This window comes from Melanerpes formicivorus, unplaced genomic scaffold (assembly GCF_026170545.1).
Source record: "Melanerpes formicivorus ecotype bairdi unplaced genomic scaffold, bMelFor1.0.p_v2 SCAF_399, whole genome shotgun sequence".
NCBI classification, from domain to species: domain Eukaryota; kingdom Metazoa; phylum Chordata; class Aves; order Piciformes; family Picidae; genus Melanerpes; species Melanerpes formicivorus.
Genome location: NW_027142751.1, coordinates 139049 through 152130, shown reverse-complemented (window position 1 = coordinate 152130; position 13082 = coordinate 139049). Strand labels below are relative to the sequence as shown.

Below are 13082 nucleotides of genomic sequence, written 5' to 3'. Positions count from 1 at the left end.
CGGCGACCGCGGCGGCGGCGGCTGGACGGGGCGAGGGCAACGGCGGCGTCACGAACGGGTGAGCCTGGGGGGCTTGGGCAGGGGAGGATGTGAAGGGCTGGCGTGGCCCCCGTGGGGGGCTGGCATAGCCCCAGGGGGTGCTGACGACGCTTTGCCCCTTCTCTAACCTCCGCAGACCAGCCCTGAGCTGCCACCATGCCCCGAGCTCTGCTCCTGCTGCTCCTCCTCCTCGCTCCCGGGACCACCGCCCTCGGGAGCGTCCCCCCCCGCACCGGGGGACGATGCCGGAGCCGCGGCGCGGGCACTGCTGGCAGAGCTGGCGGAGCAGCTCCCACCGCGGGCACTGCCGGGGGTCTCCTGCCAGGATGTGCTCCCCGAAGCCCTGCCCCGCTTTGCCGGGCTCCCTCCCGCCCCCCGTGCCCTGGTCCGTGCCACCATGGCGCTGGCACTGAGCGGAGCTGCCTGCGTGGCCGAGGCTGAGACTGAGGTCCTGAAGCTGTTCCAGGAGCTGGGTGCCCCCAAGGCCGTGGCACTGCTGCGGGGACTGGCACGGCTGCAGGGTGCCCCAACCCCCCAGCCCTTCGCCAGCCTCCTCCTCAGCCTGGCGAGAGCTGGGGGCTCTGTCCCAGCGTGGCTCTGCACGGCACCCACCCGGCTGCGGCCACCCATGGCTGGCACCCACCCCAGCCTGCCTGGGTTGCCAACCACGGGGCACTCAGCCGAGGGGAGCCAGGGCAGGGTCCCCCGTGCCTGGCTGGCTGCCTGCCGGCACGCCCAGCGGCACCGCTCCCGCCGGCGGCGGGAGGAGTACGATGCCTGCGACCCACCGGGCGAGCGGGAGGCCCACGAGGTGCTGGAGTGGGTGCCAGGCGTCAGCATCTTCTACAACCTGGGCACCAGCCTCTACTACGCCTTCCAGGGGTGCCAGGCGGTGGCCTCCACCCGGGCGCTGGAGGCGGCCGAGGACCTGGGTTACACCGGGCTGGCCGCCGTCACCGGTGCCATCGGGGGCCCCGTGGCGCTGGGGGTGCAGCTGGGGATGCAGCCGGGGCTGAAGGCCGGGGTGCGGGCACTCATCCACTACCTCACCTCGTCCGGGGACCCCCCACCCGTGCCCACCGCCCACAGCGGCTCCGTCCTTTTCATTGAATAAAAGTCCCCTGTGGTGTCCCTGGCACCGTCCGGATCTGTGCTGGGTCACCCTGCCCTGGGACAAAGGGACCTTGGCCCCGCAGGAAGGCTTTGGATGAAACATGTGATGGCAAATAACCGCACCCCTGGCCCCGGCCCCGGCCTGGCCGGTGTGCCCTGCCCTGCCTCCCGCAGCCCTCTCCCCATGACCTGTGCCTGTCCCTACAGCCCAGCCCTGTCCCTACGGCCCCATGGCTCTGTCTCCCGGGCTGGCCCTCTCCCCAGTCTCTGTCCCTGTGCCAAGGCTCTGTCCCCAGGGCGTGCCCCCTGTCCTCATGGCTCTATTCCCACGGACTCTGCCTGTCCCCATGGCTTGGTCCCCAGGCTCCGTCTCGGTCCCCACCCCGCGGCCATTTCACTCTCCCCATCGAGTTTCCCTTTGGCCCCGCCCCTCGTGCGGCCCCGCCCCCACCCCCTGACGTAATTTCTAGGAACCCGCGCTCCTGGAGCCGTCCGCTGGGGGGGCAGGGCCTGGCCACCGCTCTCCGCCAATCAACGCGCAGAACGGGCAGGAGGGCGGAGCCCGCCAGCCTTCCGGGCCCGGCCGCGGCTGTGCTGGGGGGAGTGCGGCGCCGGGGGCACCGGGGGCACCGGGGGCACCGCGTGTACCGAAGGGGTCCCGGGGGCACCGAGGTGGTCCCGGGGGTCCGGTCTGCAGCGGGTCAGGTCTGGAGGGCGCGGGGATCCCTGCTAGGGCCGAGGTGGGAGTGCGGAACCGAGGAGTACCGGGGATACTGGGGGGTCCCATGGGCACCGGGGCATACTGGAGGGGTTTCGGGGGGTCCCGGAGGTTCGTTCTGTAGGGGGTCACGTCTGGAGAGCGCGGGGAGCCCTGTTAGGGCCGAGGTGCGAGCGCGGAAATGAAGGGTGCACGGGTGGGTCCCGGAGGAGTCCTGGGGGCACCGAGGGAGCCCAGCCTGCAGCGGGTCAGGTCTGTCGGGCGCGGAGAGCCCTGTCGGGGCCGAGGCGGAGTAGGGGGATGGAGGGCACGGAGAAGGGATCCCCATTGGGGGTGTCCCCCTGTGGCGGTGTTTAGGGACCCCCCTACCCCGGGATCTCCGCAGGGGGGCGCTGTCTGGGGAGTGACCGTGGGGGTGCAAGAGGGGCCGGAGTTGCGTGCCTCACGGGAGAGGGCTTGCGGTGCTGTGCAGGGAGTGTAAGGGACCCTCGAGACGGGGGGGTGACCCCAGCCCCTGCAGCAGCTCGGGAAACCTCTGCCGCTCACCCCTGACCTCCTGCCCCAGCACAGGGCTGCCAGCCCCCTGCCCAGCCCGAGGCTCTGCAGAGGGTCCCGCGGGGCCACCTGTGGCTAAACCAGAGCAGAGGGTCCCAGGGAAGCACCGTGCGGCAGGCAGGTACATGGTGCCCAGCAGCCGAGGTGTGTGGGCGCTGCTTTCGTGCCCTCCAGCCACGCTGTGGCCGGGAGGGTCGGTGGTACCATCCTGACCCCTCTCCCCTCCCCGTGGCCTCCCAGCATGGCACAGTGGCAAGAGGTGCAGGGCTTGGCCAACCCCTACCTGGAGCAGGTCCATCAGCTCTATGCCAGCGCGGCGCTGCCCATGGCGGTGCGGCAGTGCTTGGCCGCCTGGATCGAGGACCAGGACTGGTAACGGGGGCGGGGCGGGGCGGGGAGGGGGTGTCTGGGGCGGGGAGGGGGTGTCTGGGGCGGGGAGGGCCAGGCCGGTTGCTGAGCCCGCGGTGCCGCAGGCGCCAGGCGGCCGAGCCGCTCTCCTCCCACGGCCGGGTGCTCTTCCACTCCTTGCTGGCGCTGCTGAGCGACCACCTGGGCAGCCCCCGGCTGGGCGATGAAGACTTCATGCTGAAGCACAACCTGCGCAAAGCTCGCCGCGACCTGCAGGTGGGCGTGGGGAACACCCCGCAAAGGAAAGGAGGGGGGGGAGGGGAAGGGGGTGCTGAAGGCCTCTGCGCCGTGCTGACCTCCCCCAGCCCCCCTGCAGGCCGAGTTCGAGGAGTGCCCGGAGCAATTGGCCAACTTGGTTGCCAACCTCCTGCAGGAGGAGCGGAAGATCCTGCGCCTGGGGCAGGCGGTGGGGCAGGTAGGTTAGGGGGGGCGGGGTCTCTCCTCGACCCCTTGCACCCCCTGTGGCACCTGCCAAGCGCTGCCCCTTGTCCTGGCAGGGAGGGGGCACCGTGGCACCCAGCACCCCCCCGGTGAGCGACCGGCAGCAGCAGATCCAGCAGCGCCTGGCTGAGTTTCGCTCTGCCCTGCAGGTAATGCCTCCCCTCTCCCTCCCCCCACCCTGCTCCCAGCCCCCTTGGATCCCGGGGGGGCACTGCCTGGGCATCCTTTTCCCCTTGCCCACCCTCTACCCACCCCTTCCCAGGAGGTCAAGCACACCTTCAGGCACCTCGAGGAGCATCAAGATTCCTTTGACTTCTTCTACAAGCTCCACTACCATCCAGGTCAGGGCCCAGTCCTGCCCACCACGGGGCTGGGAGCAGGGTGGCACTGCCCTGCGCCCCCTCTGACCCCACCCCCTTCCTCCCCACCCCACAGGTGAGGACAGGACCAACGACCCTCACTATGCCCAGCAAGTGCAAGCCCTGCAGGGCAAGCTGCAGATGCTGAACCGGCAGCGGCAGGTGAGGGGCACGGGGCTGGGGGGGGAATGGCACACAGCTCCCCCCACCCCGTGCCCTCCACCTCACTGGAGTGCCCCTCCCCTCATTCCCCCCTTCTCCAGGAGGTGCTGGCGCAGCTGCAGCAGCTTTTGGGGCGCAGTGAGACCCTGAGGGACTTCCTGCAGCAGGAGCTGGAGGCTTGGCAGGAGAGGCAGCAGCGCTCCTGCCTGGGGGCCCCTGTGGACACCAGCCTGCGCCTGCTGGAGGCCTGGTAAGGCTGGGGTGGCACTGGCATGGGCTGGGGGCACACCTTGGTTGGACCCAGAGAAGGGACAGGAGGAGGAGCAGAGGGCTGGAGCTGAGCACAGCCTGAGAGAGTTGGGGTTGTGCAGGCTGGAGAGGAGAAGGCTCCCAGGAGACCTTCTGGTGGCCTCCCAGGATCTGCAGGGGGCTGCAGGAAAGCTGGGGAGGGACTTTGGAGGCTGTCAGGGAGGGATAGGACTGGGGGGGATGGAGCAGAACTGGAAGTGGGGAGACTCAGCTTGGCTGTGAGGAAGAAGTTGTTCCCCAGGAGGGTGGTGAGAGCCTGGCACAGGCTGCCCAGGGAGGTGGTGGAAGCCTCCTCCTCATCCCTGGAGGTGTTTGCAGCTAGGCTGGAGGTGGCTGTGAGCAACCTGCTGTGGTGTGAGGGCTCCCTGCCCATGGCAGGGGGCTGGGACTGGCTGAGCCCTGAGCTCCCTTCCAGCCCTGACAGCTCTGTGATCCTATGACCTTACTGAGCATCCCCTCCCTTTTCTCCCTCCCCCCAATCTTTGCCACCCCCAGGTTCACTGAGCTGGGCAAGGGCCTCTTCCAGCTGCTGCAGCTGCTGCAGGTGCTGGAGGACCTGCGGCAGAAGGTGACCTACAAGAGGGACCCTCTGAAGGCTGAGACCCCCCTGCTGGGGCAGCGCCTGCGGGAGCTGCTCAGCTACCTGCTGCGGAGGTGGGGGGCAGGGGGTGGTGAGGAAAGGCTCAGCAGGGGGAGTTGCCAAGGCGGCTCGGAGACCCCTCCCCGCTTCCCCTTCGGTTAATCCCCTTCCCCGCCCCCCGGCAGCGCCTTCGTGGTGGAGCAGCAGCCCTGCATGGCCAGCGCCGGCAGGCGGCCGCTGGTGCTGCGCACCGGCAGCAAGTTCTCGGCCCGCGCCCGGCTGCTCGTCCGCCTGCACGACCGCAGCCACCGCATGGAGGCCAAGATCCACATCGACAGGTTGGGACACACACCCCTCCCTCCCCCACAGCGGGTCGGGACCCCTCATGGGGCGGGGCGGGACCCCCTCATGGGGCTGTTCAGTCTGGAGAGGAGAAGGCTCCCAGGAGACCTTCTGGTGGCCTCCCAGGGGCTGCAGGGGGCTGCAGGAAAGCTGGGGAGGGACTTTGGAGGCTGTCAGGGAGGGATAGGACTGGGGGGGATGGAGCAGAACTGGAAGTGGGGAGACTCAGCTTGGCTGTGAGGAAGAAGCTCTGCCCCAGGAGGGTGGTGAGAGCCTGGCCCAGGCTGCCCAGGGAGGGAGGTGGTGGAAGCCTCATCCCTGGAGGTGCTGAGGGCCAGGCTGGAGGTGGCTGTGAGCAACCTGCTGTGGTGTGAGGGCTCCCTGCCCATGGCAGGGGGTTGGGACTGTCTGAGCCTTGAGCTCCCTTCCAGCCCTGACAGCTCTGTGGGTCTCTGACTGCTGCTCACCCAGGCAGGTCCCAGTGCTTTGCTTGCCTCTGATGCCTTCTTTTGTCCTGCAGGGATCCCCCAAAGATAAAAGGGTGAGAGCCAAGTGAAGGCTGGATGCAGCAGATGGGCTGGTGCCCCCACCCCCGCCCCTGCCCCCACCCTGCCAACCCTGGGGGTCCTGGACCACCCCCCATGGCCTCTCTCTGCCCCACAGGTTTCGCAAGTTCAACATCCTGACCTCCAGCAGCAAAACTCTGCTGGCAGGGGACAACCCCCAGGAGGGGCTGGTCTGTGACTTCCAGTACCTTGTAGGGACCCCCCAACCCCCCCCCTCCCCTCCCCCACACTAAGGTCTTCCATGAGGCAGGGGAGCAGGGCTGGGACCCCAGCCCAGCCCCAGCCCCTGGTGGGCCTCCCCTGGGGTGACTCTCTGCTGCCCCACAGACACTGAAGGAGCAGAAGGACAGCAGGACAGGCAAGGGCAGCAAAGGCACCAGCGAGGTGGGTGTGGGGCTGGGGGTGGGGGGCACAGGGGTGGGGGGTGGCCCCACGGTGACCCCAGTGCCACCTGTGTGCAGGGTCCCCTGGTGGTGATGGAGGAGCTGCACCTCATCACCTTCACGCTGGCCTACGCCTACCAAGGGCTGGAGCTGGAGCTGGAGGTGAGCTTTGGTTCCTGGGGGCACTGGGAGGGGCTGGGGGGGAGGCCTTGGGGGCGAAGCTGGGGGCTGTCAGCCTCAGCCTCGCCCCCCCCTGCAGACCTCCACGCTGCCCTTTGTCATCATCTCCAACAACAGCCAACTCTCCAGCGCCTGGGCCTCCATCCTCTGGTTGAACATGCTCAGTAGTGACCCTAGGGTGAGAGGGGACACCCCCCCGGACCCCCAGCCCTGCCATCTCCCACCCCTTCTGCTCCTGCCCTGCTCCTGCTGTCCCATCCCTGCTCCTTGCCCAATCTCCTTCTCTGTGTTCCTGACACAGCCTTCTCCTGTCCCCATTCCCTGCCCCATCCCCTGGTCCCTGTTGCACCCCGCTGTGCCCAGCCCTGTCCCCAGCCCTGTCCCCCTCCCCACTAAGCCATCCCCTGCAGAAGGAGCAGCAGTTCTTCTCCAAGCCCCCTGCAGCCCCCTGGCCCCTCCTGGGCGAGGTGCTGAGCTGGCAGTTCCAGAGCGTGGCGGAGCGGGGCCTGAGCCCGGAGCACCTCCTGATGCTGGGCAAGAAGCTCTTTGGTAAGGGAGGTGCCAGCCCCCAACCCTCCCCCGGGCTGGGACCGGAGCCCTGCTGCACCTCTGACCCTGCTCTCACCTCAAAGGCTCCAAGCCATCTCCAGAGAGCACCCTGGCCTGGCACAAGTTCTCCAAGGTGAGCATGGAGCATCCCACCCCACCCTGGAACATCCCACCCTGACCCCATCCCACCCTGACCCCATCCCACCCTGACCCCATCCCACCCTGGAGCATCCCACCCTGATCCCACCCCACCCTGACCCCACCCCACCCTGACCCTATCCCACCCTGACCCCACCCCACCCTGGAGCATCCCACCCCACCCTGACCCCACCCCACCCTGACCCCATCCCACCCTGACCCCACCCCACCCTGGAGCATCCCACCCCACCCTGACCCCACCCCACCCTGACCCTATCCCACCCTGGAGCATCCCACCCTGGAGCATCCCACCCTGACCCCACCCCACCCTGATCCCGTCCCACCATGGAACATCTCACCCTGCCGCCACCCCCCCCACCCCTGCCCCTTCTCCCCCAGGAAGGTTCCTGTGGCTTCTCCTTCTGGGCCTGGCTGGATGCCATCCTGGGGCTGCTGCAGGAGCACCTGAAACAGCTCTGGAAGGCTGGGTAGGAGCAGGGGGGGCAGGGGTCTAGGGGGGGCAGGGGGCAGGGGTCCAGGCTGGGGCTGAGGGTCTCTCTCTGCCAGCCTCATCCTGGGCTTCGTGAGCCGCAAGCAGGAGCAGAAGCTGCCGGGCAGGGGTCAGGGGGAGCAGGGGTTCAGGGGGAGCAGGGGGGCAGGGGGCAGGGGGGCTGGGGGCAGGGGGGGCTGGGGCTGAGGGTCTCTCTCTGCCAGCCTCATCCTGGGCTTCGTGAGCCGCAAGCAGGAGCAGAAGCTGCTGCGGAGCTGCCGGGCAGGGACCTTCCTGATCCGCTTCAGCGAGAGCGTCCTGGGGGGGGTGACCTGCACCTGGGTGGAGCACCCCGAGGGCGGTGAGTCTGCCCCCCCCGGGCCCCTCCCCTGCCCCCCCGGGCCCCTTCCCCCCCAGCCTGGCACCCAGCCTGGCGCCCACCCTGCCTGCTGTCCCCCCCCAGGGCCCCCGGTGTTCCAGGCGGTGGATCCCTACACCGCAGCCGACCTGGCACACCTGGCACTGCCAGACATCATCCGAGACTACCAGATGCTGGCAGAGGAGAACGTCCCCGAGAACCCTCTCAGGTTCCTGTACCCTGGCACTGCCCGGGACGAGGCCTTGGGGCCCTACTACAGCCGGAGACAGGAGGGTATGGCACGGCCTGGCACGGCATGGCGCGGGCCAGCAGCGTGGCACAGCATGGCACAGCATGGCATGGTGTGGTGTGGCACTGCATGGCACAACAGCATGGCATGGTATGGCACTGCATGGCACAACAGCATGGCACAACAGCATGGCATGGTGTGGCACTGCATGGCACAACAGCATGGCACAACAGCATGGCATGGTGTGGCACTGCATGGCATTGCATGGCACAACAGCATGGCATGGTGTGGCACTGCATGGCATTGCATGGCACAACAGCATGGCATGGTGTGGCACTGCATGGCACTGCATGGCACAACAGCATGGCATGGTGTGGTGTGGCACAGCATGGCACAGCTTGGCATGGGGCGGGTGCCTGCCAGCCCCTCTGACCTCCCCCCTGTGTCCCCAGGGGACCTGCTGGAGCAGCAGAAGTACCTGAAGCAGAGGCTGATCCATGTGTCCTCCAGGTGAGGCCTTCCTGCTCCCCTGGGACACCATGGCAGGGCCACCCCTGCCCTGCCCCTGCCCCAGGCCGTGCCCCAGCCCCAGCCCATGCTCCTGACCCCGATCCAGAGCCTGCCCATGCCCCAGGCTGTGCCCCAGGCCGTGCCCCAGCCCCCCTGCCTGTCCCTGCAGGCATCCAAACGAGCTGTGGAAAACAGAGAAGGAGTTGGTGGCTGCCACAGAGGACCTGGAGACACTGCAGCTGCAGCCTGGTGGCCTGGGGACACAGGGGCCTCCTGGCCTGGCATCACCACAGCCTGGCAGTGTGGGCACCCTGCAGGTCACACCTGGCAGCGTGGGCACCCTGCAGCCTGGGAACATGGGCACCCTGCAGGTCACACCTGGCAGCGTGGGCACCCTGCAGCCTGGGAGTGTGGGCACCCTGCAGGTCACACCTGGCAGCGTGGGCACCCTGCAGCCTGGGAACATGGGCACCCTGCAGGTCACACCTGGCAGCGTGGGCACCCTGCAGCCTGGGAGCGTGGGCACCCTGCAGCCTGGGAGTGTGGGCACCCTGCAGGTCACACCTGGCAGCGTGGGCACCCTGCAGCCTGGCAGCGTGGGGACCCTGCAGGTCACACCTGGGAGCGTGGGCACCCTGCAGGTCACACCTGGGAGCGTGGGCACCCTGCAGCCTGGGAACATGGGCACCCTGCAGGTCACACCTGGAAGTGTGGGCACCCTGCAGGTCACACCTGGGAGCGTGGGCACCCTGCAGCCTGGGAGTGTGGGCACCCTGCAGGTCACACCTGGGAGCGTGGGCACCCTGCAGCCTGGGAGTGTGGGCACCCTGCAGGTCACACCTGGAAGTGTGGGCACCCTGCAGGTCACATCTGGGAGCGTGGGGACGCTGCCAGTCATAGCCACCAGCCTGGGGATTCTGCAGGTCACCCCTGGGAAGTTGGGGACCCTGCAGGTGATGTCTGGGAGCCCGGGGGGGACGCTGCAGCCCTCAAGCCCAGGGACACTGCAGGTGCTGGCCACAGGCTTGGGGACACTGACTGCAGACCCCCAAGGCCTGGAGCCAGCACAGCCACTGCAGGTGGGGTCTGGGGTCTCAGAGATGCTTCCAGCAGGGCTTGGGAGCCTGGAGTCACAGCTGGTGCTGCAGCTGCTCCCCGAGGGCCAGGGGATGCTGCAGCTGGGACCAGGAGGTTTGGGGACCCTGCAGGTGCTGCCCACAGGGGTGGAGGTGGTGCAGCAAGGGGGACCCCAGGACCAGGGCACACAGCAAGTGGGAGGCAAGGCTGGGGAGCCAGGAGTGGTGCTGCAGCTGCTCCCTGACGGCCAGGGGACCCTGCAGCTGGCACCAGGGGGCTTGGGGATGCTGCAGCAGGTGGGAGCTGGGGGCGCAGGGCTGCTGGTCCCCGAGGAGCAGGAGGCACTGCCGGCAGAGCCCAGGGAGCTGCAGCCCCTGCCCGGGAGCTCGGAGCTGCTGGGGCTGACCTCGGAGGCGCTGCAGGCTCCGGAGCTGCTGCCCGACATGCTGGAGGCCATGGACAGGGGCCTGGGGGGGCTGGCAAGTGAGTGTGGGGGGCGGGCTGGGCTGGGGGTGGGGACAGAGGGGCCCCCTCGGCACTGACCTCTCCGCCTCCCCGCAGGCAGCGCTGCCCTCCTGGACCCCCGCGACCCCTTCCTGCCGCAGGCTGAGGACGTGGCCCTGCCCCCGGTCCGCTCCCTCTTCAGCGCCGACTTCCCCCAGCTCCACATCAACGCCAACGACTTCCAGTGACCCCCTCCCCCCCCGCCCCCACTCCCCCTCACGCTGTAAATAAACCTCTTTGCCCCCTCCCCCCGCTGCCAAGCCGTGCCAGTCGTACCCAGGGAAGCCACTCGGTCTCCTTCGGACCTTTATTAGAAACTCAGATAAATTACGGAGCCTGGCACATAAATAACCCCCGGGGAGGGGGGAGGGGAATAAATAATTGGGGGGAGGGTGGGGGGAGGGCTCAGTGGGTGCTGGCGCTGTGGGTGAAGACTCTGCTCATGATGGCAGCAAAGGACTGGAGCCGCTGGAGTGCCCGGCGCTGCAGCAGGGGCTGTGCCCAGCTCTCGCTGGGTGCCAGGGCGGGTCGGGGGGGTTGGCCGTGCTCCTGCTGCAGGGAGAGCGGGGTTAGGGGTGCCCCTGGGACCCCCGGGCACATCCCTTGGCACCCCAGGTTGAGCCGGGCACCTCTGGGACCTCTGCACCCCGAGACCCTCGGGCACCCCTGGGATCACTGAGCACAGCCCCCCAGCACCCTTGGGCATCCCTGGGACTCCTCAGCACCCCCGGGACCCTCGGGCGCCCCTGGGACCCCTGAGCACAGCCCCCCAGCACTCTTGGGCATCCCTGGGACTCCTCAGCACCCCTGGGACACTTGGGCACCCCTGCTTGGCCCGGGCACCCCTGGGAGCTCTGTGTGCATCCCTTGGCACCCTGAGACACTCGGGCACCCCTGGGACCCCTGAGCACAACTCCCAGCACCCCTGGGACCTTTGGGCACCCCTGGTTGACCCTTGGACACCTCTGGATGCGTCTCTTGGCACCCTGAGACCCTCGGGGCATCCCTGGGAACCCTCAGCACGCTCTAGGGATAGGGTTAGACCCAAGGTCAGAGCAGGAGCATGAGGCCACCCCCAAAGCTCTCCCAGTACTTCCCAGCACGTCCCAGCTCCCTCACCTGGACGAGCCCCAGCAGCTGGTCCAGCGCAGCCTCCAGGCGCGGCAGGCGGCGGGCGGTGAAGATGTCGGAGCCCAGCAGGTCCCGGTAGTGCCGCAGCCCCTGCAGGATCCGCCGCAGGCAGCGCTGCGGGGCGGCAGGTGGGGGGGTTAACTGGGGACCCTCCTCCACACCCCCCCCCAGCATCATCCTGGGACCCTCCCGGCACTCCCAGCACCCTTGGGAACCCCGGGCACGTCCCTCGGCGTCCCTGGGAACCTCCGGCGCCGCTGCGAGCCCTGAGCGTGACCAACAGCACATCTGGGACACCTCTGGGCACAGCTGGAAGTCCATAGCAGCCCTCGGACCCCCGGGTACACCCCTCAGCACCCCACGGACCCTTGGACACCTCTGGGTGCCCCGGACACCTCTGGGACTTCTGCACACATCCCTCAGCACCCTGAGACCCTTGGGCAGCCCTGGGACCCTTGAACACAACCCCCCAGCACCCCGGGGACCCCCTGGGAATCCTCAGCGCCCTGAGACCCTTGGGCAGCCCTGGGTGTCCTGGATACCTCTGGGACCTCTGTACACATCCCTCAGCACCCTGAGACCCTCGGGCGCCCCTGAGAGCCCCCAGCACTCCTGGGACCCCTGAGCACATCCCCCAGCACTCCTGGGGTCCGCAGACTCTGCAGCCCCCCCACCCCCGAACCCCCCAGTACCGTGTTGTTGGTGTCCAGCGTGGAGGGGTCACAGGCATCGCTGCAGCGGATCCGGGGGGGCCAGTTTTTGGGGTCCTCCTCGATCAGGAGCGTCTCGTCCTGACGGCGGGGCTGGGGTCAGCGAGGTCCCCCCATCCCCTCACCTCCCGCCCCGTCCCCGGCTCCCCGCACCCTGGGGCATCCATCCTGCCGGGGTGCTCTGCACCCTCCGAGCCCCGCAGACCCCCCGGCTGAGCCCCTCCAGCACTCACCAGGATCTGATGCGGCTCTTTGAGGGTCGCCACCAGTTGCAGCAGCTCCCGGGAGAGGCTCCTGCAGGCGGCCCAGTCGGGGCTGGAGACCGGGACGGGAAGCAGAACCGGAGCCGGCGCGGATGCCGCAGGAGACGGCAGCAGCAGCAGCGGCAGCAGCGGGAGGCAGAGGCAGAGGCAGAGGCGGAGGTGTGGTGCCATGGCCGGTTGATGCTTCCATCGGTGCCGCCACCGAGCTTTTATGGGGCGTCGGCAGGTGGGGAAACCCCGGGGCAGGTGGCACCCGCCCCCCGTTACTGCGAAATCGCCGCCTCCCTCGAAAGAAGAACTGATACCGGGCCGGGGTCCCCGCGCTGAGCCCCGCCGCACCCGGCCCCGGACAGGACACGACAAGCAGGAAAACCCAGGGCAGTTCCTGGTGGCTCCGCGCCCGAGAGAGCCGCGGCGGCGGCGGCAGCGCCGGGACCGGCATCGGGACACCCCCGCCTGATGCACCTGAGCCGCACCGTCCCACCAAGCGCACCGGGGAGCCCGGGCGGGGTGGGACTGCCCCGGAGCCCAGTGGTGTCTCCCCGGTGTGTCCCCCTCCCTGGTGTCCCCTCGGTGTCCCCAACCTCCCTGACTTTCTCCTCCACCGCCTCTCGTTCACACCGGGAAATCGCCCGAGACGGCTCCGGCAGCAGGGGCCCGGAAGGGCTTCCTCTGTCCGAGGGGTGTCCGGGTCCCCGGTGTCCCCCACGGGACCATCAGTCCCCCGCCGGGCTGTGCTGCCCGCGGCTCCGCAATCGCGGCGGCCTCGAAGGGGCGGCTCCGGCGTTTCCCACCCGCTCCCAGCGGGGCTGCCCCTGGCCTTTCCCGGGCTCACGGCCACGAACCGTCCGTGCCTCGGCACCGGCGAGCTAGGGGCACCTGCTCCCTGCCCCTGGCGTCGTATTCCCGCTGGATTTGGGAGGAGGAGGACAGCTGGGGGTCCCGGG

At 69.0% G+C, this 13082-nt stretch overlaps 3 protein-coding genes across 13 annotated transcripts; 2 read left to right on the top strand and 1 right to left on the bottom strand.

The window, feature by feature from the left end:
* Positions 1-195: 195 nt before the first annotated feature.
* APOF (apolipoprotein F) lies at positions 196-1186 on the top strand. The gene is given in 2 exon segments (XM_068170475.1): positions 196-231; positions 233-1186. Coding segments are annotated over 2 exon segments (957 nt in total). The 3' UTR covers positions 1154-1186.
* Positions 1187-1720: 534 nt separating this feature from the next.
* On the top strand, positions 1721-10278 carry STAT2 (signal transducer and activator of transcription 2). 11 transcript variants are annotated; one of them, XM_068170469.1, is made up of 25 exons: positions 1721-1892; positions 2436-2546; positions 2666-2797; positions 2899-3049; positions 3150-3248; positions 3331-3423; positions 3537-3615; positions 3710-3795; positions 3897-4045; positions 4600-4758; positions 4870-5022; positions 5547-5567; positions 5690-5783; positions 5920-5976; positions 6054-6137; positions 6235-6333; positions 6566-6704; positions 6788-6837; positions 7242-7330; positions 7557-7693; positions 7796-7984; positions 8393-8450; positions 8620-9122; positions 9153-10010; positions 10089-10278. In XM_068170469.1, the coding sequence occupies exons 3-25, from the start codon at positions 2667-2669 to the stop codon at positions 10217-10219; spliced, it is 3609 nt and encodes a 1202-aa protein (XP_068026570.1). In that variant the 5' UTR covers positions 1721-1892; positions 2436-2546; position 2666; the 3' UTR covers positions 10220-10278. The 11 variants fall into 11 exon arrangements, with proteins under 11 accessions (XP_068026570.1, XP_068026574.1, XP_068026572.1 ...); XM_068170473.1 differs by having other exon boundaries at positions 8620-9229; positions 9314-10010; XM_068170471.1 differs by having other exon boundaries at positions 8620-9283; positions 9314-10010.
* Positions 10279-10412: 134 nt separating this feature from the next.
* Positions 10413-12306, bottom strand: IL23A (interleukin 23 subunit alpha). The gene is made up of 4 exons (XM_068170484.1): positions 12106-12306; positions 11855-11953; positions 11151-11276; positions 10413-10583 (listed from the first exon to the last, which is right to left on the bottom strand). Exons 1-4 carry the CDS (start codon positions 12304-12306, stop codon positions 10437-10439), a joined length of 573 nt encoding a protein of 190 aa, XP_068026585.1. The 3' UTR covers positions 10413-10436.
* Positions 12307-13082: the final 776 nt, after the last annotated feature.